Genomic DNA, 23,772 nt, shown 5'->3' with positions numbered 1-23,772 from the left:
TGATTTTACTCCCATAGCTTTATTGGTTCTGACACTGAGCGGGGGAAAAAAAGTAAAACTGATCAAAACTCTGGCGCTGCTCCTATTATACATTGCTGGGTAGAGGTAATTGGGGGGTAAGGAAGATCTCAGGTTCTCTTTTGCGAGGTTTGTATTTTTCATCTATCCCCTGAATCTCATTACCCAGGATTCATGGGCAGCGAATGCCTTCCTAACTGCCAGCCTGCCCCCCCACACACACTCCACCCCCTCCCCCCATCGCCACTCCCCTTGGGCTGTCTGGGATTGAGCCCCTCCAAGTCTGGGACCAGGCTGTCAGCTCTCCAGGGGCTGAGGAGGCTGAAGCCGGGTGCCACCTGCTCTCCCTCTTCCCCGTACTTTGGCTGGGGTCAGATGCCACTCACCTTTCCCTTCTGTACTTGGGGGGGTGGGTAGTTGGCTCCCACAGGGCTCTGGACAGCAGGGGCAGGTCTGGGGTCTTGCCTCCCCCAGATCTAGAGTCACTCGCTGCTCATGCCAGGATTCATAATGCAAATGAAAACACTGGTTGAGACAGGCTCAAGAGCCAGTTTCATTAGGTAAGAGAACTCACAAAATGAGAGGCAGTGATGCTTCAGATGAGCACCAGGCATGCCCCATCCCCTTCCCGGGGCTTAATTTCACTTTGGAACAATTCACAAACACAATCTTTCCAAGCTGCTGTGCTGCAGCAGCCATAAAATAAGGATTAAAACAAGGCAACAGGTTCTCCCTATGATTCAGAAGAGTCACCTTACTGAGTCATAAAAGAGAGAGCATGCGTGTGCACAATTCTGCCTGAAATTGCCTCCACTCCACACCAGCCTTTGAAACACCTCAGGGAAGGGGAAGGGCTGTCTAGATCCCCCCCTATTTTAATCAGTCCTGATACAAAGGTAGACTGGATGACCCCACAGGTCTAGTGCTCCTGTCTGTGAAGGGGCAAGGCACCAGCAATGGCCCACGATCAGGACACAGGGGCAAAAGCTTTCCTCCATGTCTGATTTTTATCTCCAGTGTCCTTGAGACCAGGCAAGTACCTGCAGCTCTGCCAATCACCACATACAGCTGGGCTGCATTCAGCTGTCCTTAGGATCAGAAAAAGTCAAGAGAGTTTCCACTGGTCCATTCCCATCTCCCACTTGCAGGGAGAATCTACGGACACAGGAGCAGTAGACAATGTTCTCGGGAGCAAATGGAGTGCGGCAAGGCTAGAGACCAGATCCTGATTTCATTCCTGTAACAGACTCCTGGCCACAATCATCCTCATCACCTCATTGGTACCTGCAGCAGGACAAAGACAGGGAGACAGAGACAGACACCCATCATTTAAGGGCTTGTCTACACGGGCGAGTTACTGCGCTGAAACCTTCTTGCTCAGGGGGATAAAGAACTCACACTCCCGAGCAAAGCAAATTTCAGTGCAGTCCTTTGCCACTGTCGACGGGCTTCCATGAGGAGCATCGTTCCAGCCCTGGAAATGGTGCACACAGAGCGCTGGGAGAACTCTGCTGTCACCACTCTGCTGTGGGAATGTGTTGCTGGAGCAGCGCTTTAATGCTGCAGTTATAGACAAAACCTACGTGAGGCTGAATTCACATGCAAAAACACCAGGACTGAAGCCCACAACACAGCAGTATACAGCTGGCAGAGTAATTATTCCAGGTCTCCACCCAGCCTGAGATCAGGAAAGCCCTGCAAATCCGTGGACGTCTGCTCTATATCCGTAGGTATCCACGGCTTATTTTCGCGGATACAAATTCTGCACACATGCAGGGCTCTAGAAATGGGAAAACCAGATGGGATTGGACGTCTACAGTATGGAAGAGATTCCTCTCAAGGATGAAAGGAGTTCTGGGCATTAGTCGGCACAGAGAAGGTAAGGCGTAGATGCCTGGGGAAAGACCACTCATTAAGGGGACACCAAACACTCTTTCCTCCATGGACATTCAAAGGATTTTGGGGCACTGAGCACCTAGCAGAATTGGGGACATATTAAAAGGCCAGAGTTTCTGCTTTACCTACTGCTTCACACACATCGTATCAGAGAGCACAAAGGAGCATAGCAGGGGACAGCCAAGACCATGTGCTTTCCAGGAACACTAACTCCAGGTGAAGGGAGTTAAAGAACAGCCGGAACAACAATTAAGAGGCTGAATTACCACTAAAAGAGCAATACTTACAGCTTGGCTTTGCGAAGGGGAATATTACCACAAACCTCTCTACAAGGATCTGAAGGTGGAGCAGCATGCAGAGTGAGAGGAACTGTTTAGGATTCAACTATGGGTGTCAGAAGGGGATAAAAGGATGAAATTAAACAAAGGCACCTTTAGGGGGAGGGGCTGAGGAGCCCCTTCCCTCTGCTGAGGCCCATTAAACTATCAGTTTTTCCAGGGAGGTGGTGGCAGCTCCTTCAACTGAATCGTGTGGAGCAAGAGTGAACAAGATACTAAAACATATACTGCAGAGAGCAATCCTGCACACGGATCTAATTGGTCTTTTCTGTCTTCCACTGGGTTGGAAATACATAATGGGCTACACAAATTTGCTATAGCCCAGTGCAGGGATGTTATATTTAGTTTAATCAACGAATCGACCAGTCGATGGAATTTCCATTGACTAGCCAATAAGCGGGGAAGCCACAGCGGGGTTAGGTAACTCCGGCAGGCTCTTGATACTTTTAAAAGGCTGAAGCGCAGCAGGGGGGACCCAACGCAAGCCAGGACAGCTGATTCCTGGCTCGCGCTGGATCCTCCCCTCTGCGCTTCTGCTTTTTAAATGTATTAAGAGCCTGTTGGCTCTTAATACATTTAAAAAGCAGAGGCACAGCATCCTGGGACCGAGTGTGAGCCAGGAACCAGCTGATTCCTGGCTCGTGCCCGGTCCCCGCTACCCCCCTGCTTTCCCTGCCCCCCGTGGAGACGGTGCTGCGGGGAACTGGCTTTTAAGCTAGCTCCCCCCACTTGCTACCTCTGATAGATGCAGTGGGGGGCGGAGGGGAGAAGCAACTAGTCGAGGGACCAGTTGACTATCCGATAAGCATAAGCTGTCGCTTACATCCCTAGCCTGGTGAACTCAGATCCCCTGCATGGTTTTGCTGTCAAATGGGAGACCTAAAGCACAGCATGGAAGAAGTGGAGTTTGCGAGTCCCTATTCTACAGTGGAAAGTGCAGCCAAGGTCACAGCCAGTTTTGTTAGCAATACCCCAGGTTACCTTCCAAGATCTGGTGGACTCGGATATCTCTCATGAACTGCTGCACAGCATAATCCTTCAGGTACCCATAGCCCCCATGCATCTGCAGGGCCTGGTTGCATATCTGAGGAGAAGACAGCATGCTGGTCAGACACAGAGTGAAGTGACTTGCCCAGGGTCACACTGCAAGTAAGTGGCAGAGCTAGGACTTAGACCCTAGGGATCTGGACTAAGTCTAACCATAAAACCACATTCCCAGGCAGAAATGGAATTGGAAGCCTGGAGCTCTTCTGTTCTAACCACTATCTGCCATATTTCTAGACATGCCATTTTAAACGAAAGGTGTCAGCTTAAAAGGAATGCTGTCGTGTACAAACTCATAAGGGTGCATTTGAATTCCCCTCAACCAAGACGGTTTCTGCTGCATTTCTGAGTCTAGATACAAAATTAAAATGCAAAACCACCATCTAGTGGCCAGCTAGGAGAATAGCTCTCTATTAAAAATGGTACCAAGCCTACATAGAATTAATACTGGGTGTGAGATGCACCACAATGGCAACATACATCCAGGGAACGAATGACAGGATAATACAGTGGTAATTCCAAAATATGACTAAGCCAAGACAATTCCTAGCTGAGGTTTGTTTTTGTTTAATGAACTGGTCTTCTGTAATTGCATTAGAGTACCCCAGCCACTCCCAATGGCACCTGCTAACCAGGAATTAATAGCACGTAGTGGACCCCGTGGCTGGCACACAGTACCTCAGGAGCTGAAATCACCCACATGAAATGTTTTACTCTGCTCTGCCGGAGCCCCAGGCTCCAAGACGCAGCAATGGCATTGCTGCATAGGAAGACTGCCCAGGGAGGACAGTGGCCTACAGGGAGTTGAGACTGCAGCCCCCATTTGTGCCAAAATTGTGGCCCACGAAAGGAGCCCCACAACTAGGTTTTTGGCCCATCAAACATGCTCAGGACTGGGGCCCAACAGACCGAAGAGCGGTCCTGATGCCCCACGCAGCGCCAGGCACTAGCCGGAGATGCTAAACGGCTCGGATTGCGATACCCCTGCAGAGATTTGGAAGACCTACTGTGAAGCACTCGTCAGTAGCAAAGAGTTTGGCCATGGCGCACAGGGCGATGGCGTCCTCCCGCTCCTCCTGCAGCGCCTGCGCCGCATTCCGTACCATGAGCCGGGCCGCCACCAGGAGCGTCGCCATCTCAGCCAGCCTGAACTGGAGGTACTGCCCGGAAGGAAATAAGACAGCACGTGAGGGGCCAGGTTAATCCAGAGGCTCACTGGGGTCCTGCTGCAGGGCGAGTCCCGACCCCTCAGTTGGGGCCCTGTCAGCGGCAGATTTGGGGCAGGGCGAGCGGGGCGGCTGCCCCGGGCCCCGTGCTTGCAGAAGCCCTGCGCATGCGCCGTGTCAAAGGGGGGGGCCCCGTGAAATTGTGCTGCCCGGGGCCCTGCGGTGCTCTCATCTGCCCCTGGGCCCTGTCGTGCATCCCACACCCCATCCTTTTCCCCTCAAGCACCATCCCCCAAATACCTCTCACTCCCCTAAGCTACTCCCCCACGCTGTCCTGGCAAGGCCCCCATCTGTTCATTTCCTCTTCAGGGAACTTTCTAGGAAGGACTTCCCTTCACACGAAGCTCAAGCCTCTCTGATGCTGCCCCAACTCCCTAATTCCTCTCTCAATCTCTATACTTTCCTCCACCTCCTTCTGGAGCATTTGTCTCTCTTCGTTCCTAAGGCCAACAAATAATGACCGGGAACTGTTTTTCGCACGAGGAGAGAAAGCCCCCTCCCCTTACCGCCACTCAAACCTCTCCCGGGAGGAGATGCTCTAGAAGAGGGTGTGAGAACCCTCTTGGTGCGTCAGGCAAGATGTGGGAGCGCTGGCTACTTGTTTATGCAACAGCCCAAGGGGTGCAGCGGTGGAAAGAGCCTCGCTTGAGGACAGAAAAGTCACCTGGTTACTGGCGAGGGGTTCCCCAAACTGTTTGCGGATGGTGAGATGCTCCTGGGCCAGGAGGACAGAGGCATGAGCAGCTCCTAGAGAACAAGACGCTGGCGGGGAAAGCCAGGGGCACAGAGTGACTATTACTTGACTAACAGAGAGGTGACCACTGGCCCCCTCCCTTCCTCCTTGCTGCCATGCTTACCAATGTTGATCCTCCCTCCATTCAGGCCCTTCATGGCAATGTTGAAGCCCTGACCTTCTGCGCCTAGCCGGTTGGCGACAGGAACAGCACAGTCCTCAAAGATCACGGCCCGCGTTGGCTGGGAGTTCCAACCCACCTGGGGAAGGCAGGAGTATCTCACAGACTGTCTGGAGGCCTGGGACTTTCAGCTCCCCACGAGAGAAAATACCTCATGTGACCTACCAGTCATAATGCCATAATCTGCTGGATCTGTAAAGTTTAGTTTGGTGTGTGTATCAGTCTCGTATGTAAAGTTGGAAAGGTGCAGTATGGGATGGTTTATGGTTTTAAATGTGCAAATGAAAACCATCAAGGGTGCTTCCCTCAATGTCTTGATGATCACCTCTAAACAGCCCCCTTTGTCCTTTAAGTCTGAGCAGAGGTTGGTCTCCAGCATACATGTGAGCATCCCAAGTAATTTTCCATTGAAGGCGGGGGAAAGAACTTGAAGTTCCTGCCCAAAGTGGAATCTATAAAACAATGGGAAGCGAGCTGTCCCTTTGTCTTTGTCACTCCCAAGATGCTGAACCAGAGACCCCAGGGAAAACAAACAAACAGCTCTTCCCTGGCTTAGAGGTTTAGCCGAAATAAGAACCGTTTTAGGGGAAGCTTGTAAAAAGTGATAGAACAAGCTATGCATTTTTTGTTATTTTGAATTTTTTTGAATATTTTTGAATGTTGTTATTTTGAATACTTTGCTCTGTTTTCACTTACAACCACGCAAACCCTACTGCTTGCACTTAATAAAATCACTTTCATTTACTATGAAGCCCAGCATAAGTAACTGTTACCTGGGGGAGCAATCCGTGTGTACATCCTCCTTTCGTTGTTAAAGGGGATTTACCTGAACAGCTTATTTGGGGTTCTGACCCCATTAGGGGGTTGGGTTCCTGGAAGCTGGGCCCAAAACGACATTCTCCTCAGACCTGAAAAGATTTAGTGTCTGCCTTGCTCTTCAGGGCGGGCAATGATCTCAGCTCTGTGCCTTGGCTGGTGGCCCCCAGGTGAGCTGGCCCAGCAGGACAAGGTGGTGAGAAGCCACAGAGATCAAGCAGGCGAGTGGCAATGGCTTTGCTGGCACACCAGGAAGCAGTCCCAAGGGCTCTACTGTGACTGGTCCCCGTCACACTACCTCTCCGGCCTTTCTGAACGAAAGGGTTGCACGTGCATTGCCCCGTTCAGCTGGATTTTGACAGTAACTTTCAGGACAGTGGAGGTGACCCAGTTTTAGTTTGTTGGATTTGTATTCCAGACACCTGGGTTCAAATCACTTGGGTCATGGTGCCGTGGTCTTCAAAGCTCTGGCATGCCCATGCAAAGCACCACATAGTTTGGGGGTCTCGGCTCAGGAGAGAACCCATGTCTAGCTTAGCCAGAGGATCGGAACTGAGCCAAGCGATGCTGCTGGCGAGAGAGTCGAAGCTCTTGCGCCTGTGAAGCTGCGGAGGGGCCTGTCTGCACCATGCCTTACCCTGACTGGTTTGGGAAGCTCTTAAACCTCACAAGCAACTCAATCCCCGCGCAACAGACGTGCAAATGTCTAGAGAAAAAGTGCAGCCCCAACGAATCTATATCTGCGGCAGGCTTGGCAGACCTGCAGATCAAAGCCTTCCACCCAGCCGCATAGCGGACACAGCACAAGGTTTCCCTGCACTGAACGCCCTCAACTCTGCCCCATGTCAGGACACTGGATTATCTGGAGCTATGGTGCAGTGAGGATCGCAGACTAGGACGGTCCAGCTTGCCCAGGACTGGTCTGGTGGGCCTGTTATCTGATCAGACAGGGGCTCACTAGTGGCCTGCTCCAGCTTGGCCCGACTCTGCTGTGTTCCCCACCTCGACCGTGCGTATCTCACCTTCCTCTCTTTCTTGCCAAAGCTGAGCCCTGGAGTTCCTTTCTCCAGCACCAGGCAGGAGATGCCCTTGGGGCCAGAGCCTCCCGTGCGACACATGACCACATACACATCGGTGTCGCCACCACCACTGATGAAGGCCTGGCAAGGGGCAGAGGAAATGAGACAGCATTAGCAGGTAGAGAAAGCCAGCCAAGCTTGGGAAGGAGGGGAGACGCTTCACTCGGCACCACGTGCAGAAAGGCAATTCGGAGTCTTGTGCATTGCTCTGAGGGCAGAGAGGAGTCACTGAATGGAGGGTGAGGGGATCAAAGCGCTGGAGGAGGAGGGCAGGGAGAGGAGAGACAAGCAAACAGAACCAAGCGGGGGCTTGAGGGACTGTGAAATCACAAGCTGGACAGATGCAGCCTGGCAAATTGGGGCGGGATAACCACCTCCAAGTACTGGTAGTTAGGGTGGAGGAATTCCAGGGAGAGGAATCCTTCAGGATGCTCTGAGGGGACAGTGATAGGAGCAGCGGCAGGAAGTTCAGGAAAAGAAAACTTTACGCTGAGCATCCGGGAGACCTTCCCCACGGTGCGATTTAACAGGCAGCGGAACAGAGTCCCCAAGCGAAGGGGCGGATGCTCCACCACCACGGGACATTTACGAGCAGAACTGAACAAAGCCGTTGGAATGAGCAACTGGAGAGCATGTGACCTAAGGGGCTGTCTCCAGTGCCACAAGCCGAGAGGAAAAGGCAGAGATGCGGTGAGGAAGGGAGGGAGATGTGGTGAAGACCCTGTCCCACATGCAGCGTGCCTGGCGGGTTTCGAGGTGAGAAAAGCTGGTACCTTGGAACCGTTAAGGATGTAGGTGTCGCCTTTCCTCTTGGCTGATGTTATTAAGGAAGCTGCATCACTTCCACTTCCTGTCAGTGGGGAAGGAAAGGAACCAATGAGATAGCAAAGCTGCCTCTTTCCTCTACAGATTGTGTGTTCACTTGCAAGGATGTGTCAGACTCAGGGCCAGGTACATCCCTGGAATCAGAGTGTGAAACTCCAACTGACCTCAATGGGGGCTGTGTCCCCTTGCTACAGAGCTGAATTTGTCCCCAGTGCCAAGCAATCCAAAGCAGGATGGTCAAACATGTCATCATGCACTGAGGAAAATATTATGATGTGCACCAGTATGCAGACGATGTGGGACATCACCTCCAGAGTGGTGCACATGACAAAACTGGTTCTGCGCATGGACGATTTGTGGCAGGGGTGCGACTGAGGGGCTTGGAGTGTGGGAGGAGGCTCAGGATTGGGGCAGAGATGGGGCTGGCTGGGGGCGCAGGCTCTGATATGAAGCTGGGGCTGAGGCGAGCTGGCACAGAGGGCTGGGGGGTAGGCTCTGGGCTGAGGATGAGGGGTTTCAGATATAGGCTCTCCCAGGAGAGAGGGCTCCCCCAGCTGTTTCTTACCACACAGCTGCAGACCAGGTGAGAGGCACCTTTCTGGTACTCTGGTGGGGTTGGGTTAGCCTGAGGTAAAGGCACCTGTCTCCTGGCCGCAGCAAGTCCATACTGAGGCCGGTGGGGAGCAAGCTCCTCTTCCCTCAGCCATAGCAGCTCCATGTTGGGGTCAACGGGGCAGGGGTGGCGCTCTGCGCTGGGGGAGAGGCATCTCTCCGTGTGGCAGCCCTGAACCCCTGCGCAATGCTTGTTAGGCAGCTGTACAGCTTACAGGGAACTTAGAGATCCTGGCTGCCCATGGCTTTCAACAAGAGAGCTCAGCTCTGCATGGCTGTATTTATCAAAGTGCCCTAAACAGAGTCACCCTCTTACCTCAGTATTTCTCCATTTTGTTTAACCAGCCTTGGAAACTGGAGCTGCAAGCCAGTCAAAGGGGGTCCAGATTTGTTGCATAGTCTGCTGATCCCCGTGTTGAATCCCACACCCGACCAAGGCACCTTTTCTAGCTTCTGCTCACTTCACTCAGTGAATCCCAGCACTTATCCCACCATTGCTAAATGCATCACCCTTGGTACAGACACCCCAAAGCACAAGCCACGTGGAGCACTGGACAGCTCAGAGCAACAGAGATGGCGTTTCACTTCCAGACCCTTGGAACTTGTGCGAGTGAGAGTGACTGACACAACAATGCTGGGACGCAGGACAGCAAGGGGATAGAATGATTGGTACACGAAGCTCACCCGGCTCAGTCAGGCAGTAGGAGGCTAGCTTCTCCATGCTACACAGCGATGGACAGAACTTGTGTCTCAGCTCCTCGCTCCCAAAGGTGTCAATCATCCAAGCACACATGCTGCACCAGGAGAGAAGGGGCGGGGTTATAATGCCTGTGCACAAGCACAGCCCTAGGAAGGATGATCACAGAATGCTCAGGCTGTGGGTGTGGAGGTTTGGATGTTGTCAGTCTCTTCTGGAACTAATCTAACCTAGCCCGGAAGACAGACACTTCCCCGCACTGAAACTGAATGAAGCAACCATGTGCCATCAGGACTGGCTCAGGGCCTCAACCTTCATAAATCATCTTGGAATCAGCACACAGGGCTGAGACAGCTGCATTCTAGTCTTAACTCTGCCACCGACTCAGTGCAAGGCCTGGGGCAAGTCACTGCGTCTTTGTACATCTTAGCACCTGTAACAAGGGTATGGAGATAATTATATTAGTATGAATATTGCAGCAGTACCTAATAGTCCCAATCATGGACCAGAACCACTATCTTGAACAGTTGGGTATCATCTTCAATTTTGCCACCTCACTGTTTACCCCTTTGTCTAGATCAGTGGTCCCCAACCTTTTTGGGTGGTGGGTGCTGCGCGGGGCTGCTGGGCCACCCAGGGGCGGGACTGGGCCACCTGGGGGCAGGGCCACCCGGGGGAGGGGCTGCGCATAGGCCGCGCACCCGGGGGTGGGGCCAGGGACGGCTCTAGGTGTTTTGCTGCCCCAAGCAAAACATTTTTTGGCCGCCCCCCCAGGACAGGCACGGAGGAGGAAAGCGCCCCTTTCTCTTTGACTCCCACCACACTCTCCGGCCAAACCCAGCCTACGTCCTGTCTCCCCTCCATACACATCCCTGTCCACACACATCCCGACTCCCCGCCCCCCATGCACGCACGGAACCCAATTTCCACCTTCTCTCCCCTCCCAGGCAAACCCAACCTCTCAGTGACTGGACCCAGTCCACCCCTCTTCTCTCCCCCACCTGATCCACCCTGTACCCTCTTCCCTCCCAGCCAGACCAGATCCCGACCAGACCCAGTTTGCTCCCCTCTCCCACCTCCCCCCAATGATCGAATTCCGTCTCCTTTCCCTCTCCCCACCAAATCCTTGTGTCCCCTCCCCACAGCACGCGCGGAAATGTCGGAGCACTCTGGGGGAGAGGTGAAAAGTGTCACGGGTCCCCCTACTTCCCTTTCTCTGCAGCTGTAGACACCTTTCGCCGATGTGAAGTGGGGCACCGCAGGCGCCCCTCCCCTGCAAGAGGAGAGAGAGGAGCCGCCAGGCCAGGGCTCGCCTGCAGCCCCTGCAAGGGATTCTGTGGCCAGCAGCTCCCAGGGGGGCTGCGGAAGTGCGGAGGGGCCGGCGTGGTAGTGCAGCTGGCTGGCAGCCCTGTACAAACACCTGGGAGCAGGAGCGAGGCAGAGCGCTGGGTGGGGCGCTGCCTGCGCCAGGGTCCAAGCTCCTCGTGGAGCAGGGGGAGGGTCTCCCGAGCTCTCCTGGAGCTGATTAGACAAGAGGCCGGAGGGAAAGAGATAGATGGGGGGAGGAGCTGAAATCAACAACAAGCGGCGCGGCAGCACATAAATGCCCCGGCACGGTGGGGCAGCGCTAGGTGGGTGCACATAAATGCCCCGGCGAGCGCCATGGCGCCCGCGGGCACCGTGTTGGGGACCACTGCTCTAGATCATTTATAAATAATTTGAACAGAATTGGTCTCAGTACAGACCTTTGGGGGACCCCACTAGTTACCTCTCTCCACTCGGGAAACTTACCATTTATTCCTACCCTTTGTTTCCTGTCTTTTAACCAGTTATCAGTCCATGAAAGGACCTTCCCTCTTATCCCATGATCACTAAACAGAACCCAAGAGCTCCCAGCTTCCAGCCCTGTGCTCACATCAGTAGGCTAAAGTTCTTTTGTGAATGGGAATTAGGGATGCAAAAACTTCCTAACATAGTTAATGGGTTAAACAGTTTGTTTAACTGGATAACTACTGGCTGTGGACTCAAGAGCTGCTCTGGGCTTGGCCCATCATGGGTGGCGGAGGCTGCTCCAGCTCCATGAACTCAGGGCTTCTCTGACCTGCCATGGCCACGGTCCAGCGACTAGGCCACCGTAGATTAGCCAATAAGGCCAATAATAACTGGGTAACTGGTTAGCCATTTAACCTTTTACCTCCCTAATGGGAATGATTCCTTCTGGTGTCTGCGGAACTGCAGCCTGATCGCTAAGAGTAACCAACCATGTGCACACTAATAGTCCCTTACAAAATGAAATTCAATACCGACAAGAGCAAAGTACTGGACTTAGGAAGGAAAAAAGTCAAATGCATCATTACAAAAAGAGGACTAAAAGGGATCAAAAATTGACCACAAATAATGAGCGATACACTTGTAGAAAGGGCTAATATAATTCTGAGCTATGTTAAGAGGAGTGTTTTCTGTCGGAATGACAAGGCTTCAACTACAGTACCAAGTCCAGTTCTGGTGCCACAGTTAAGAAAAAAATATGGGAAAACTGGAAAGGATGCAGAGGAGAGCAATAAAAATTAGAGAAGATTTAGAAAACCTGATCTATAAGGAAAGCTAAAAGATCTGGGCATGTTTAACCTTGAAAAAAGCAGGCTGAGCAGGGAGCTGTTAGGAGTTTTCAAATATGTTAAGGAATGTTATAAAAAGGGTGGTGATCAATTGTCCTCTGTGTAGATCAACAAAGGTAGATCAACAAATATAGGCTTAGACTGGAGCATGGGAGATTTAGATTAGATATTACTGAAAAAATTCTAACCATAAGGATAGCTAAGTAAGGGTGGCAATATCCTGGCCCTCCTAAAAAACCCTGTGATCCCCCCCAAACTCTCTTTTGGGTCAGGACCTCCAATTTGAGAAGTGCAGGTTTCCCTCGTGAAGTCTGGATAGTATAGGCTAAAAGCACACAAAAGGCCAGGTTTCACACGAGGGCGCTAGATTTCACAGCCTGTGACACGTTTTGCATGACTGTGAATTTGGTAGGTCCTTATCTATAATCAATGGCGAGGTGACAGGAGGAAGAGCCCCAGCATTCTTAGCAAGTGTTGTTCAGCAAGACTAACCACCGATGCTTAGCCAGTTGTCCCACACTCACTTATGGATGCTCAAGTAGGCAGTGGTGCTGGCACATCCTGTTGACAAAGCCTCAAAGATGATGGAGGTATCGAGCCGTGACAATCCCGAGCCACCTACATCGGGTTTCACATAGATCCCACCAAATCCCAGCTGGGCTGCCTTCCGCATCGTCTCCACAGGGAATATCTCCTATGGGAGGCACAAAGGGGGAAAAAAGGCATCACAGGAGACCAAGGGTGAGATGAGCTTCTGGTGATAATGAGCCCTGAAGGCGGGTTCTGAACTTCCACAGAGTTTAAGTGGGCAGGTCGGCAGCTAGACAGTCTGGGGAGCAAACGAAGGTTTCAGACTTGTCCTGCTGCCTATGTGGGTCACTGACGGCAGCTTGGTGCCAACTGCATCAGCATCTCTACAGGGTCTCTTTCCCCCTCAGAATTGAGGGGGAGGAGCCACTGAGGACAACACTATCCTCAGGGGTAAGGGGTATATTGGGGGAAAAAAAGAAATCACGAGTCTTTCAATGCAGGCAAGACGCTCCTGAGGGAGGAGGAGGGGTAGGCTGAAGGATCCCTTTTGTGGGCAGGCAGCTGGCCTCTGCTCTCACCTTTTCATCCCATTCTACCATGTGAGGGGCCATCTCCTTGGCAGCAAAGTCGAAGGCGACCTTTTGGAACTCCTTCTGCTCCTCTGTCAGGCCTGTGGAGGCTGGAAAAGCAGGAGAGAAGCAGATTCTTTCAGGGGATGGGGAAGGAGGCTGCAAACCTTTCACTTCCTTCATATCCAGGACAAATATGAAACATTGTGGGTAATTATTAATAGTCCAATATCTCTTAGCCCTCTTACCTACACTGTCCCACTGTGGTATTGCAGGCATCAGTCACGCATTCATCAATGCAGAACAAATGCCTCAGCTTACTGCTATGAGGCAGTGGACTAGCACAGGGAGGGACTGCCTTCTGGTAAAACAAAACCAAGGTCTTGATCTCTTGTAGTCATTGGGCATGAACTGCAATGCATAACTAAAGCTGTGCGTCTGGCCCTTTACTGGTGTTTTATGATCCATAAAGGCAGCCTTGATATACTACAGCAGTGCTCTCCAACCTTTTTACACCCAAGATCACTTTTTAAATCTCAGAACAGGCGAAGCTCTACCGCCCCTCCCCTTCCTTGAAGCCCCTCCCCTTCCTTGAAGCCCCGCCCTCTCTATCCTCCTCCTGTCCATCACTTGCTATCCCCAACCCTTACTTACACACTCTGATAAAGTTTATTTTTAAATTATGCGATACATACAATTAAAATCACGTGTTTATAGTTATGAAATAAATGGTCTGGTTTTTATTCATGCTATTTAAATCTAAAATGAAGCATTTATAATTATACATTTTGTGGGGACGGAGTACTGTGGCTGGGGGCAGGGGAGAGGGAACAGGGTGCTGGGAGGGCAGAGGACATGATTCTGCAGCAGGGGACAGAGTGACAGTGGGGACAGAGTTCGGGGAGTGGGGACGGGAATGGGGACAGAATTCAGGGAGTGGGGACAGGGGAGTGGGGACAGTTCTGTAGCTGGGGACAGAGTTCGGGGAGTGGGGACAATTCTGTAGCTGGGGACAGAGTTCGGGGAGTGGGGACAGGAATGGGGACAGCATTCTGTAGCTGAGGACAGGGGAGTGGGGACAAGGGAGTGGGATGCCAGTGGAGGCAGAGAGTCCCCTACATCTCCCTCCTCCCAGCATTCCCCCCCTCCCCCGGAAACCAGCGTGTGCCTGCCCCGGGGCCGACACCCCCCAGGGAAGCCCTGTGCGCGCGCCTTCCCAGGCGGCCGACCCCCCCACCCGCGCAGGGAAGCCCCGCGTGTGCCTGCCCCAGGGCCAACCCCCCCGTGCAGTAAAGCCTCGTGCACGCGCGCGCCTGCCCAGGCGGCCGACCCCCCTACCTGCGCCGGGAAGCCCCGGGGCCAAACCCCAGCGTGCCGGAAGCCGACACTACCTCCGTCTTCTCTGGAGGTAAGTAGTGGGGCTTCTGGGGGGTGGGAGGGAAATGGGGGCGGGGCTTACAGGACGCCTCGCGAGCAACTGGTCGAGGCCTCGAGATCGACCAGTAGCTCGGGAGCGACCGGTTGGTGACCACGGTACTACAGGGTCAGATGAGTTGTTAGTTTGCTTGGGTGTTTCCCTTTCCTCTCTATTAGAAAGACCTCTTTTTGGTTTCTTTGATTTTCTGGAGAGCTCACCAGAGATTTGGGGAGATTAGCTTCACAACAGAGCAAAAGTGCAAACAACTCCAGCTTTCCTGTAAAACCTGGTCTACAAGGGTGGCGAGGGTGTGGGAATGAACACATTTAATCCACTAATATGAGCCCCAAGCATAGAGGTGTTGCACTGTTGCAATTCACATCTATGATTTACCAGGGAAAGTCATGTGTGCAAGTGTGAGACTTTAGAGATCCTGTACTGATTCAAAAACATCCTTGAGAGGACAAGGAGTGTAGAGTCAAACACAGTTTAGAGCTCTTTATTTTTGTTATCATTAAACAGAACACAAACAGCCAAAGCAAACAGCCAAAGAATTTCAAATAGAGCTAAGCTCCATTTCCCCTTTCCCACTCAGTTATAACCCATGTTTCAGAATCCTGCAATGGAATTATTAAGCCCCCGGGTCCTTCAGAGTCTTCTAGCAAAAACTGGGAAGATGAGAATTGATATTTCTCATTTTAAAATCCGGATTTGTAATCAATTTCAGAGACCCCACAAACTAGGATCAGGGCCTACTTTGCTAAACGCTGTACAAACGCAGAAAGAGTCCATGCAGTGGAGAGCTTGCACGCTAATCGTTATAAAATAAAATAAACCAGAAAACAAATTAAAACAAACTTTAGGACCATTCCCACATGCCATATCGCATCAGGAAAAGCTATAACTAGGGATGTGAAGCTTATTGGATAGTTGATTAATTGCTTCCCTCCCCTTGCTGCCTCTCTCAGAAAGAGGCAACAAGGGGGGGGAAGAGGGGGTACTTCAAAGCCGCAGCTTGAACCCTGGGGCAGACCCTGGGCTCCACGGGTGCTGCTGCTTTGAAACAGCATGTGTAGCCTGGGGCCAGCTGGTGTATCCCTAGGCTGCACAAGGCGTTTCAAAGCAGCAGCTTTGGACTCCCCTGCTGACCCCAGGCTCCGTGTAGTGCTGCCTCTCTGAAACGCCGCAGGTAGCCAGGCAAAAGGCTCCTTGCGGTGTTCCAAAGCAGCAGTGCCGCATGAAGCCCAGGATCAGCTGACCCCAGGCTCCATGCAGCACCTTCGCTACACTTCAAAGGCAGAGGCTCCCTATCAACTAATCGAATAGTCAATGCAAAATGCATCAACTACTCAATTAGTCAATATTTAACATTGTTAGTTATAAGCAAAACATATTCCCCTTTTGCAGTGCACATTTAGAGACCCTATAACACTTCTCGAAAAAGTAGACATCGGAATCCCAATGCCTGGGCTAAAAGCTCAAGTGCACAATTATGTTCTGCTTCACGAAATTCCTAGAATCACAAGGTTGGAAGGGACTGCAAAGATCATCAAGTCTACATGTTGTGTTAGTCTTTAAAGATTTTTTTTTTTTTAAAGTTTATCCTGCACAGACTAACTCAGCTGCCCCCGAAGCCCCTCTTAGAGACGAAATTCTTCTTTGGTGCATGTCCTACAAGGTATCAAGGTGCTGGGCAAGTTGTTGAAACAGTACCCAGACACGAACTTGTCACTAGCTTCCCTATGTTAGCTCCTCCTAACATTCAGCCTAAATGTGACCTTTCTTAAATGCACTGCATCGCTGTCACTATTCGTACCTCCCCCCCTCCTTGGACCACCCTCAGCAACTCCTGCTGCTCCATCACGGTCAGAGGAAAGAGGCTCGGACCCAGCGCTCGCTATATGCGCTACAACCTCTCACCCCCGATATTCCAGACGCGCCCATCCCCATCGCCTCTGGGCACCCCTGCTCCCTCCCCTCGCCCTTCTGCGCCGCCTGGCGCCGCGCACCCTGGGGGCTCGGCCCCTCTGCCCTGAGCCTTACGGTCAACGCAGGAGACGATCCTCCTGCGCCCCCAGACCTGGGGCCAGCCTGGGCTCCTCCACAGCCGGGCCCCTAGCCTGCCGCAGCCTCGCCAAGCCATGCCGCCCTGTGCAGGGTCCCTGCTCCGCGACGCGCTCCACTGCGGGACTTGTAGTCCGCACCCGCGGGCAGCCCGCGCAGGAGCCCTGGCTCAGGGAGGTGGCGGGACTACATCGCCCAGCGAGCACCGCGCGGGCAGGCCGCGGGATTCTGGGAGTTGTAGTCCCGCGCTCCCCTCCTCCCCGGGAGTGCGGCTCCCGCATTGGCCGCCGGGCAGGGGGCCGGTCTTAAAGGCACGGCGCGTTGGCATCGCCTTTATTGCCCGCCGACTCTAAGCGGGCGGAGCGGTGGGCACCGGAATCCCCCCCCGGGGAGTCAGCCGCGAGCCCCCGGCCCCCCCGCACAGAGAGGGGCTGCTGGTACGGGGGGGCCTGGCACCCGGGGGGGCGGGGCTGGGAGCGGGCCCCTGGGCACCCGGGGGTGGGGGGGGCGGGGCTGGGAGCGGGCCCCTGGGCACCCGGGGGGGGGCGGGGCTGGGAGCGGGCCCCTGGGCACCCGGGAGGGGGGGCGGGGCTGGGAGCGGGCCCCTGGGCACCCGGGAGGGGGGGGCGGGGCTGGGAGCGGGCCCCTGGGCACCCGGGGGGGGCGGGGCGGAGCTGGGAGCGGGCCCCTGGGCACCCGGGGGGGGGCGGGGCTGGGAGCGGGCCCCTGGGCACCCGGGGGGGGCGGGGCTGGGAGCGGGCCCCTGGGCACCGGGGGGGGGGGCGGGGCTGGGAGCGGGCCCCAGGGCACCCCGGGGGGGGCGGGGCTGGGAGCGGGCCCCAGGGCACCCGGGGGGGGGGCTGGGAGCAGGCCCCTGGGCGCACAGGAGGGGGGGTGGGGCTGGGAGCGGGCCCCAGGGCATGGGGGGGGGGCTGGGAGCGGGCCCCTGGGCACACGGGAGGGGGGGCGGGGCTGGGAGCGGGCACCGGGGGTAGGAGATGGCTGGGGGGAAAGGGAAGGAGCCCTGGGAGGAGGGATGTGGGTTCAAGAGGAAGCTGGGCTGGGAGGGAGCTCGGGGAGCAAAGGGCTTTGTGGTTACCAGCAAAGTCGCGCATTAGCCCCACTTCTGTGGATGTGGACGAGGTTGGTGACATGGACACTTCTCTGCTGTGACTGCTCCCCTCCTCCCCCCACCACTTCCCCCACCACAATCTCACCTCACTAAGCAGGTATCAGGTCAGTCCAACACCTACCACTGGAGGATACAAACCAGCCGGGCCCTGTCCTATGACCCGTCCAGTCAGTGCATAGGACACCATGGCTTGCACCTAGAAGAGGGAGTGTTCTGCCCTTTTGCCAGCAGCCTCACAGCTGCTGTCCAGTGCAAAAGCAGAGAAGGTAGACACACAAAAAGACCATTTTCCCCCTCAATCGTCAAAGGATCCCAGATTGTCAAAGCCCAAAATATGTACAAATTTCCATTGATAAGCCGTGGAATAACAACTGATTGGAGAGTCTTCACCCGTAATAGTAAATTTCTGTGATTTATAATATAAAACACAGTAGCCAACTTTTACTACTTTAAACTCTCTTAACATGAAGCAATAATGGCAACCTATGTCCCCCTCACAGGTGCTTCTGCTTGCAGAGAAACTAGTGCAAGGAAGCCAGAGATGTCTCAGACAGGGAAAAAAAGAAGCAGAGCGCTGGCAGGTCTGTGCAGAAGTCTTAACCAGCTTGAAATCTGTACCTTCTTGTCTGTTGGGTTTGCCTATTTGGGCATGGGTTCCACTTTATAGTGGACAGACGCTTATCCATACATGCCTATTAGCTGCCCAGTTTTTGGTAGGCAAGGGTTTTGCAGATTGTGTGTTTCTCTTCTATGCATTGTTTGAGGGACCCATACAGGACTGACTGTTTTCTTACCTATATCGTAAGGCACAGTGATGTTTCCTTACAGCACAAGGATGTTAGGAGATTTATTTCATTAATATTTGTAAAGCATCCTTAATAAAGGCACTCAAATCAAAGTACTATATTGTTGTTATCATACTTGCTAGGATATAGAGAAGTTTTATCAAGTAATAAACTGTGCTAGAGGCAATGTGACTAAGTGGTTAGAAGTTGTATTCCCACTTCGGCTACTGACTTGCGTGAATTTGGACAAATCACCTTTTCTCTGTGCCTCTATTACCCTTTACTCTCTTACATACGTCTCAACAGAGTTAAGGGATTTGTCAAAATAGCACTGTATTTTGAAATAATCTCGAAATAAGCTACACAATTTGCACTACACAAATGGCATAGCTTTTTTTCGAGGTAAGGGTGCTGTGTAGACACAGCCTTAGCTGCATGGTAATCAAGAGATTACAATTTTCAGGCTATTTCTTAGTATCTAGCACAGTGGGTCCCTGACCTCAGAGGCTTGTGTGTGCTGTAATACAGGAGATTAAAAAAAGTGCACTATGTATGACTTTTGTATGCTCACTAATGTCAGTTGAATGTTTCGAGGCCTGCACTTAGAGATAAACTAAGTACAAAATAATTCGGTAGTTGTATTAGCTTGACTCAAACTGTCCTTAATGAAATACAACACAGTGGCTTTTCTGTATTTAAGCTACAGTATGAACAGAACCTTGGCAATAGTTAGATCATAGCTGTCCAACCAATAGTAAAAATTCCTGGTGTTTTACCCTGGAATACATTCTAAAAATGCTGGACATTTTTATAACTTATTTTAACTGCCTAAGCTAAGGAATGGGATCCACCAAACTTCTTTTTCTAGCCAAATACTGTTCCATATCAAGTCCACTGGGATATTAGTCAGGTGTTTACAGCATTGTCAGTTTAGGAAACCATGTGTTCTGATTTCTCCACTCCTGTTTGTTTGAAGAGCGGCCTGATGCTAAATTAGCCAAACACAAGCTACAGGAGGAGGAAGGATCCTCTATGCTTGCAGCTAACAAGAGGAGTTCAAAGCCCACGGGGAGCGGAACAGGAAAAGCAACGAAGAAGGCGGCCTGCCCTAGCATGCAGGGAAGCAAGCAAGCGTACAGCCACTGGCTCATGAAATCAGAGCCAGAGAGCAGGTTTGAGAAGGGAGTGGATGTGAAAGTAAGCACTGGATTGTTCTTACTATTGCTATCCCAGCTCCCCACCATATGTGCTCAGGGAGGGGGAGGAAGCGGTTTTATATCTAGAGGGCAAAGGTCTAAACTTTATGGATTGTGGGATCACAGGATTCAGGTCCTGTTCAACATGAAAATTACCTGATTTCTTTCTTTCACAACACACTCACCCTCTTCACTCTGAGTACACACAGATTTCAGTCTCTTCCAGACCTAGAAAAATCCTTAAGACGTGTCCAGCATGGCTTATGTGTGGAATTCAATGTATGTACAGGTTGAAACTCTTAACCAGGATTCTCTGGTCCAGCAACATCCATGGTCCAGCATGGATGTTGACGGCCCAGAGTCCCAGTGGAGGGCCAGCGGCTGAGATCGCTGCAGGGCCGGCAAGGCTGTGGGCTGCCCGGAGCGAGCTGACGGTGGGGCCATCCAGAGCATGGCAGCAGGTCTGTCCAGTGGGGTTGGGAGACCTGTGCATGGTTGCCCAGTAGGGCTGGGAGCTGTGGTAGCTCAGTGGGCCATGGATCCACAGTGTGGCACACATAGAGTTGACAGGGCAGCAGGGCCAGTAGGAGGTGAGGTGCTGGCCAGGCAGCAGGGGTTCTAGAAATTACCTCCCCATGTCCAGCAAAATCTCTCATCTGGGATCAGTCAGGTCCCGAGAGTGCCGGAACACGGAGGCCCAATCTGTACCTGCTAGGACTTTTAACTCATGGCAGTAGCAAGGAGCCTTTCCATTTCAGACCTGGTCCTTAGACTGCCAAAGCATTCCTTCTACAGCATAATTTACTTGAAACCAAGTAGGGAGAAAAGTTTTGGAAACCTGACTGTATGATGAATGATGCCCTAGAAATCACATTCAAGCACACAATAAGAAAAGCTTCTGTCCATGAAATCCCAATTATAATCAAGTCTAACCTCCTGTTTTTAATTTGATTGGGCAGTTCGGCATTGAAGAGTTAAAGACTCAGCCCAATCAGACAGCATGCTGGGATGGAGTCAGGAATTACCAGGTAAGGAGCAATGACTGAAGGCCTGGACTGCAAATGCAGCATTGCTGAAATATCACTATTGAAAAGTGTAAGAAAACAAAAATTAGCTTTTTGTATATGCCAAACTGCAGGCAAAATAGATGAGCTGTTCACCCGACTTGCTCCTATGCCCGAAATCTTCCCATGTGTACACTAAGCCAGTTGTTTCTGCTGCTGCACTTTGCTAAGAGCATGTATGTCTAATTATCTTGGGCAGTGGCTCCCAACCTTTTCAACCCTTTTTCAATCTATTACAATTTTATGGATCCCCCCAAACAATATAGCTTTGCCTGCAGCCTGCATGTCCCTCAGCCCACGCTGCTTCCCCAACCGCGGAAAGCAACATGGGTTGAAGGATGTGCTGGCTGTGAGAGGCTCCATACATTTATTTTAAATTCTATTTTAAAACTTTCCATAGACCCCCTACAGTACCGTCAGATCACAGGTTGATCTAGGGCTTTAAAAAAAGTCTCTCCAGACATATTCAGGCAGGCCAGACCTTTGGCAAGTCACCTGGTTTTTCTGTCTGGTTTCAAAAAGAAACAAACCCACCATCAAGCCTCATTTCTTGTCTTTCCCTTCCTCTTTTTTTCCAGAAAACCTCCAGCTAACATGACTCCAGCAAAGTTTTCCATTTTGGCGCACAGGAAAATCTAAGCACAGTTGTGTCTCTTTATAACCGAAACTAGCGTTGCTGCTTGTTCTATAATGGGGAACTTCAGACTCCTGCAGTTGCTGATTAAGGATGGTAGAACTGCTTAAGTCCAGTCACCCTTATAACCACTAAGACCCTGGGGGTTTAGTCTGGCTTTCTTTCTGAACTGGGAGAATAAAACATATTGACCTTTGTAGGAATGTTTGTATGAGCAGGTCTGAAGAACCAGTGACCTCTGCACTTCTATTTTTCTTTCCTTGTTTCGTTAAGCAGCTAATGGGACAGGCTTTTGACACCTTCCTATAGCAGACAGTGCAGGCCCACTTTGTAGCTCAATTACAAAGTGGAGTGATCTCTTATCTAATCCTCTAACAGGCTCGGAACTTCATGAGAGACATGAAAGTTGGGCAAGAAGCATTTTTCTATCACAGTAACTGCAAAGAGCCTGGGATTGCTGGAATTATCAAGGTGAGAGCCTCTTTCTAGTCCTTGCCATAGTGAAATGCTTCACTGCTGCTCTGCTGGAAAGAGCAGCACATCAACTCTTCTCCTATCTTAGCCCCAGAGAAATGCAAGTGTAACCTAATGACTCGTTGTGAAGGGCCTTTGGCAGACCACCAGTGCTGACTTATGCCTTCCCTCTTCCCTAATGGAAAGCACCAGTTTTGCAATCTCACTGGGTGCGTGATGGAGTGTTTTCAGATAGGGCAATGGATTTGTTAGATTCATACCAGAGTCCAAATAGAATCCAGCCCATTGAGTTCCACACTGGTGGGAGTTAGCAGCAGCTCTGGTCTTACTTATGAGTAATTCTCACTTTTCATTTTTAGATTGTGAAGGAGGCTTACCCAGACCACACTCAGTTTGACAAAAAGGACCCCCACTATGATTCCTCCAGCACCAAGGCGAACCCCAAATGGTCAATGGTAATGTCTTCATGCTGGGCATGAAGTATTAGATGACCTCCCTGGTCTATCAGAGCCCCTGTTTGAATCTGCTCCAGTTTGTCTCAGAGGGAATTCATTCCAGTTGTTTCCCTGCTCCTTTGCTCTCCCTTGGCCCGCCCATGCTGGAGGGTGCTGAGAGCCATATTCCCTAGAGATCTTTCCACTGCCCTTGAAAATTTCCAGCCCATGTAGTGCAGAGCTCAGGGGTTGGGAGAGGAAAATTATTCTGCACACCTTTAAGGCCCAAGTGGAGATTACACGAGGGAGTGTTCATTCTTAAAGCACAACACTCCTGGAGGGAACTATGACGCCTCTAAAAAAGGTCTTGTCCCCCAACAAGGCAATGGACTCCTTGCTCTGTCAGTAGTGCGTTTCTAACAACCATGCTCCCTCATGGCCCATCTCTCCCCACTCTCCAGGTGGATGTCCAGTTTGTGCGGATGACGAAACGCTTCATCCCCCTGTCTGAGCTGAAGGCTCACCACCAGGCACACAGAGCTTCGGGAGGCCCGCTGAAGGACATGACACTCTTCACCCGGCAGAGGCTCTCTGTCCAGCCCCTGACAGACGGTAAGAACTTCCCCCTACTGGGGAGGGGTCTTGAAAAATTCCGACAAAGAGAAAGCCCTTGCTTAGGATGCTAGTGTGTTCCACTTTTAACTTTTTCTTGCCTCTTCACCCAGAGGAATTTGAATTTGTCTTGAGCCTTGAAGAGAAGCCAAGTTAGAGACAGCACCAAGAGCCCCCATTAAGGCTGAGAATGCCTCACCCTCCCGCCAGACCCTGACTCTCAAATATATATTCTCAAACCCAGCCACATGGAAGAACCTGCCAACAGACCCAAGGGAGATGTATATATTCGTTTTTTTGCAGCACCGTACTTATTTTTAAATAAAGCTTTTTAAAAACCAGTGATCTCTACTTGACTTTTTCAGAGATAGGGAAGGGTTTTGCCGTTCCTCTTCCCTACAAAGAGAACAAGAAAAGACCTTGCCTCTTGACTCCTTTACAAGAGGCAAAATACCCAAGGCTCCTTCCACTCTTCAGGGCAAACCTTTCTGTGTGTAGAGGGACAGAGCTCTCCCAAGAGCCAGGACACACATTTAGCAAAGCAGGCTGCATGGAGTGTTTAAGACCCTATTTTAAGTTTTTAATAGTGTCATCCTCAGGGCCTAGTGATGTGGGCTGTGGTTTCATCCTCGTGCTGGGCTGGTGAGTGGAGCCAGCTCACTCACTCAAGCTTGCTCTGAATTCTACAAGAAGAGAGAAACCCACCCACTGGGATGGAACAGCTGCCAAGGTCACAAGTCAGCACAGATTGGGCTGCTGATGGCTTCACATTGCTTA

General features: G+C 51.8%; 2 protein-coding genes across 4 annotated transcripts; one reads left to right on the top strand and one right to left on the bottom strand.

Moving 5' to 3' along the window:
* LOC102449405 (isobutyryl-CoA dehydrogenase, mitochondrial) lies at positions 1–16,800 on the bottom strand. Its single transcript, XM_075909382.1, has 11 exons — positions 16,644–16,800; positions 13,193–13,293; positions 12,608–12,777; positions 9,453–9,562; positions 8,105–8,181; positions 7,275–7,412; positions 5,380–5,515; positions 5,187–5,284; positions 4,304–4,456; positions 3,234–3,336; positions 1–1,302 (listed from the first exon to the last, which is right to left on the bottom strand). The coding sequence occupies exons 1-11, from the start codon at positions 16,741–16,743 to the stop codon at positions 1,250–1,252; spliced, it is 1,239 nt and encodes a 412-aa protein (XP_075765497.1). The 5' UTR covers positions 16,744–16,800; the 3' UTR covers positions 1–1,249.
* A 144-nt stretch (positions 16,801–16,944) lies between these two features.
* Positions 16,945–23,336, top strand: LOC142820470 (thymocyte nuclear protein 1-like). Of its 3 annotated transcripts, none has more exons than XM_075909390.1 (9): positions 16,945–17,101; positions 18,297–18,377; positions 19,558–19,753; positions 20,067–20,238; positions 20,737–20,805; positions 21,854–21,946; positions 22,309–22,404; positions 22,845–22,995; positions 23,109–23,336. In XM_075909390.1, exons 2-9 carry the CDS (start codon positions 18,338–18,340, stop codon positions 23,150–23,152), a joined length of 861 nt encoding a protein of 286 aa, XP_075765505.1. In that variant the 5' UTR covers positions 16,945–17,101; positions 18,297–18,337; the 3' UTR covers positions 23,153–23,336. The 3 variants fall into 3 exon arrangements, with proteins under 3 accessions (XP_075765505.1, XP_075765507.1, XP_075765506.1); XM_075909391.1 differs by lacking the exon at positions 16,945–17,101 and adding an exon at positions 17,690–17,807; XM_075909392.1 differs by lacking the exon at positions 20,067–20,238 and having other exon boundaries at positions 16,946–17,101; positions 19,558–19,778.
* Positions 23,337–23,772: the final 436 nt, after the last annotated feature.

Source organism: Pelodiscus sinensis, chromosome 26, assembly GCF_049634645.1.
Source record: "Pelodiscus sinensis isolate JC-2024 chromosome 26, ASM4963464v1, whole genome shotgun sequence".
Classification (NCBI taxonomy): domain Eukaryota; kingdom Metazoa; phylum Chordata; order Testudines; family Trionychidae; genus Pelodiscus; species Pelodiscus sinensis.
The sequence above is the reverse complement of the archived record's forward strand: the minus strand, read 5'-3'. Positions and strand labels throughout refer to the sequence as shown.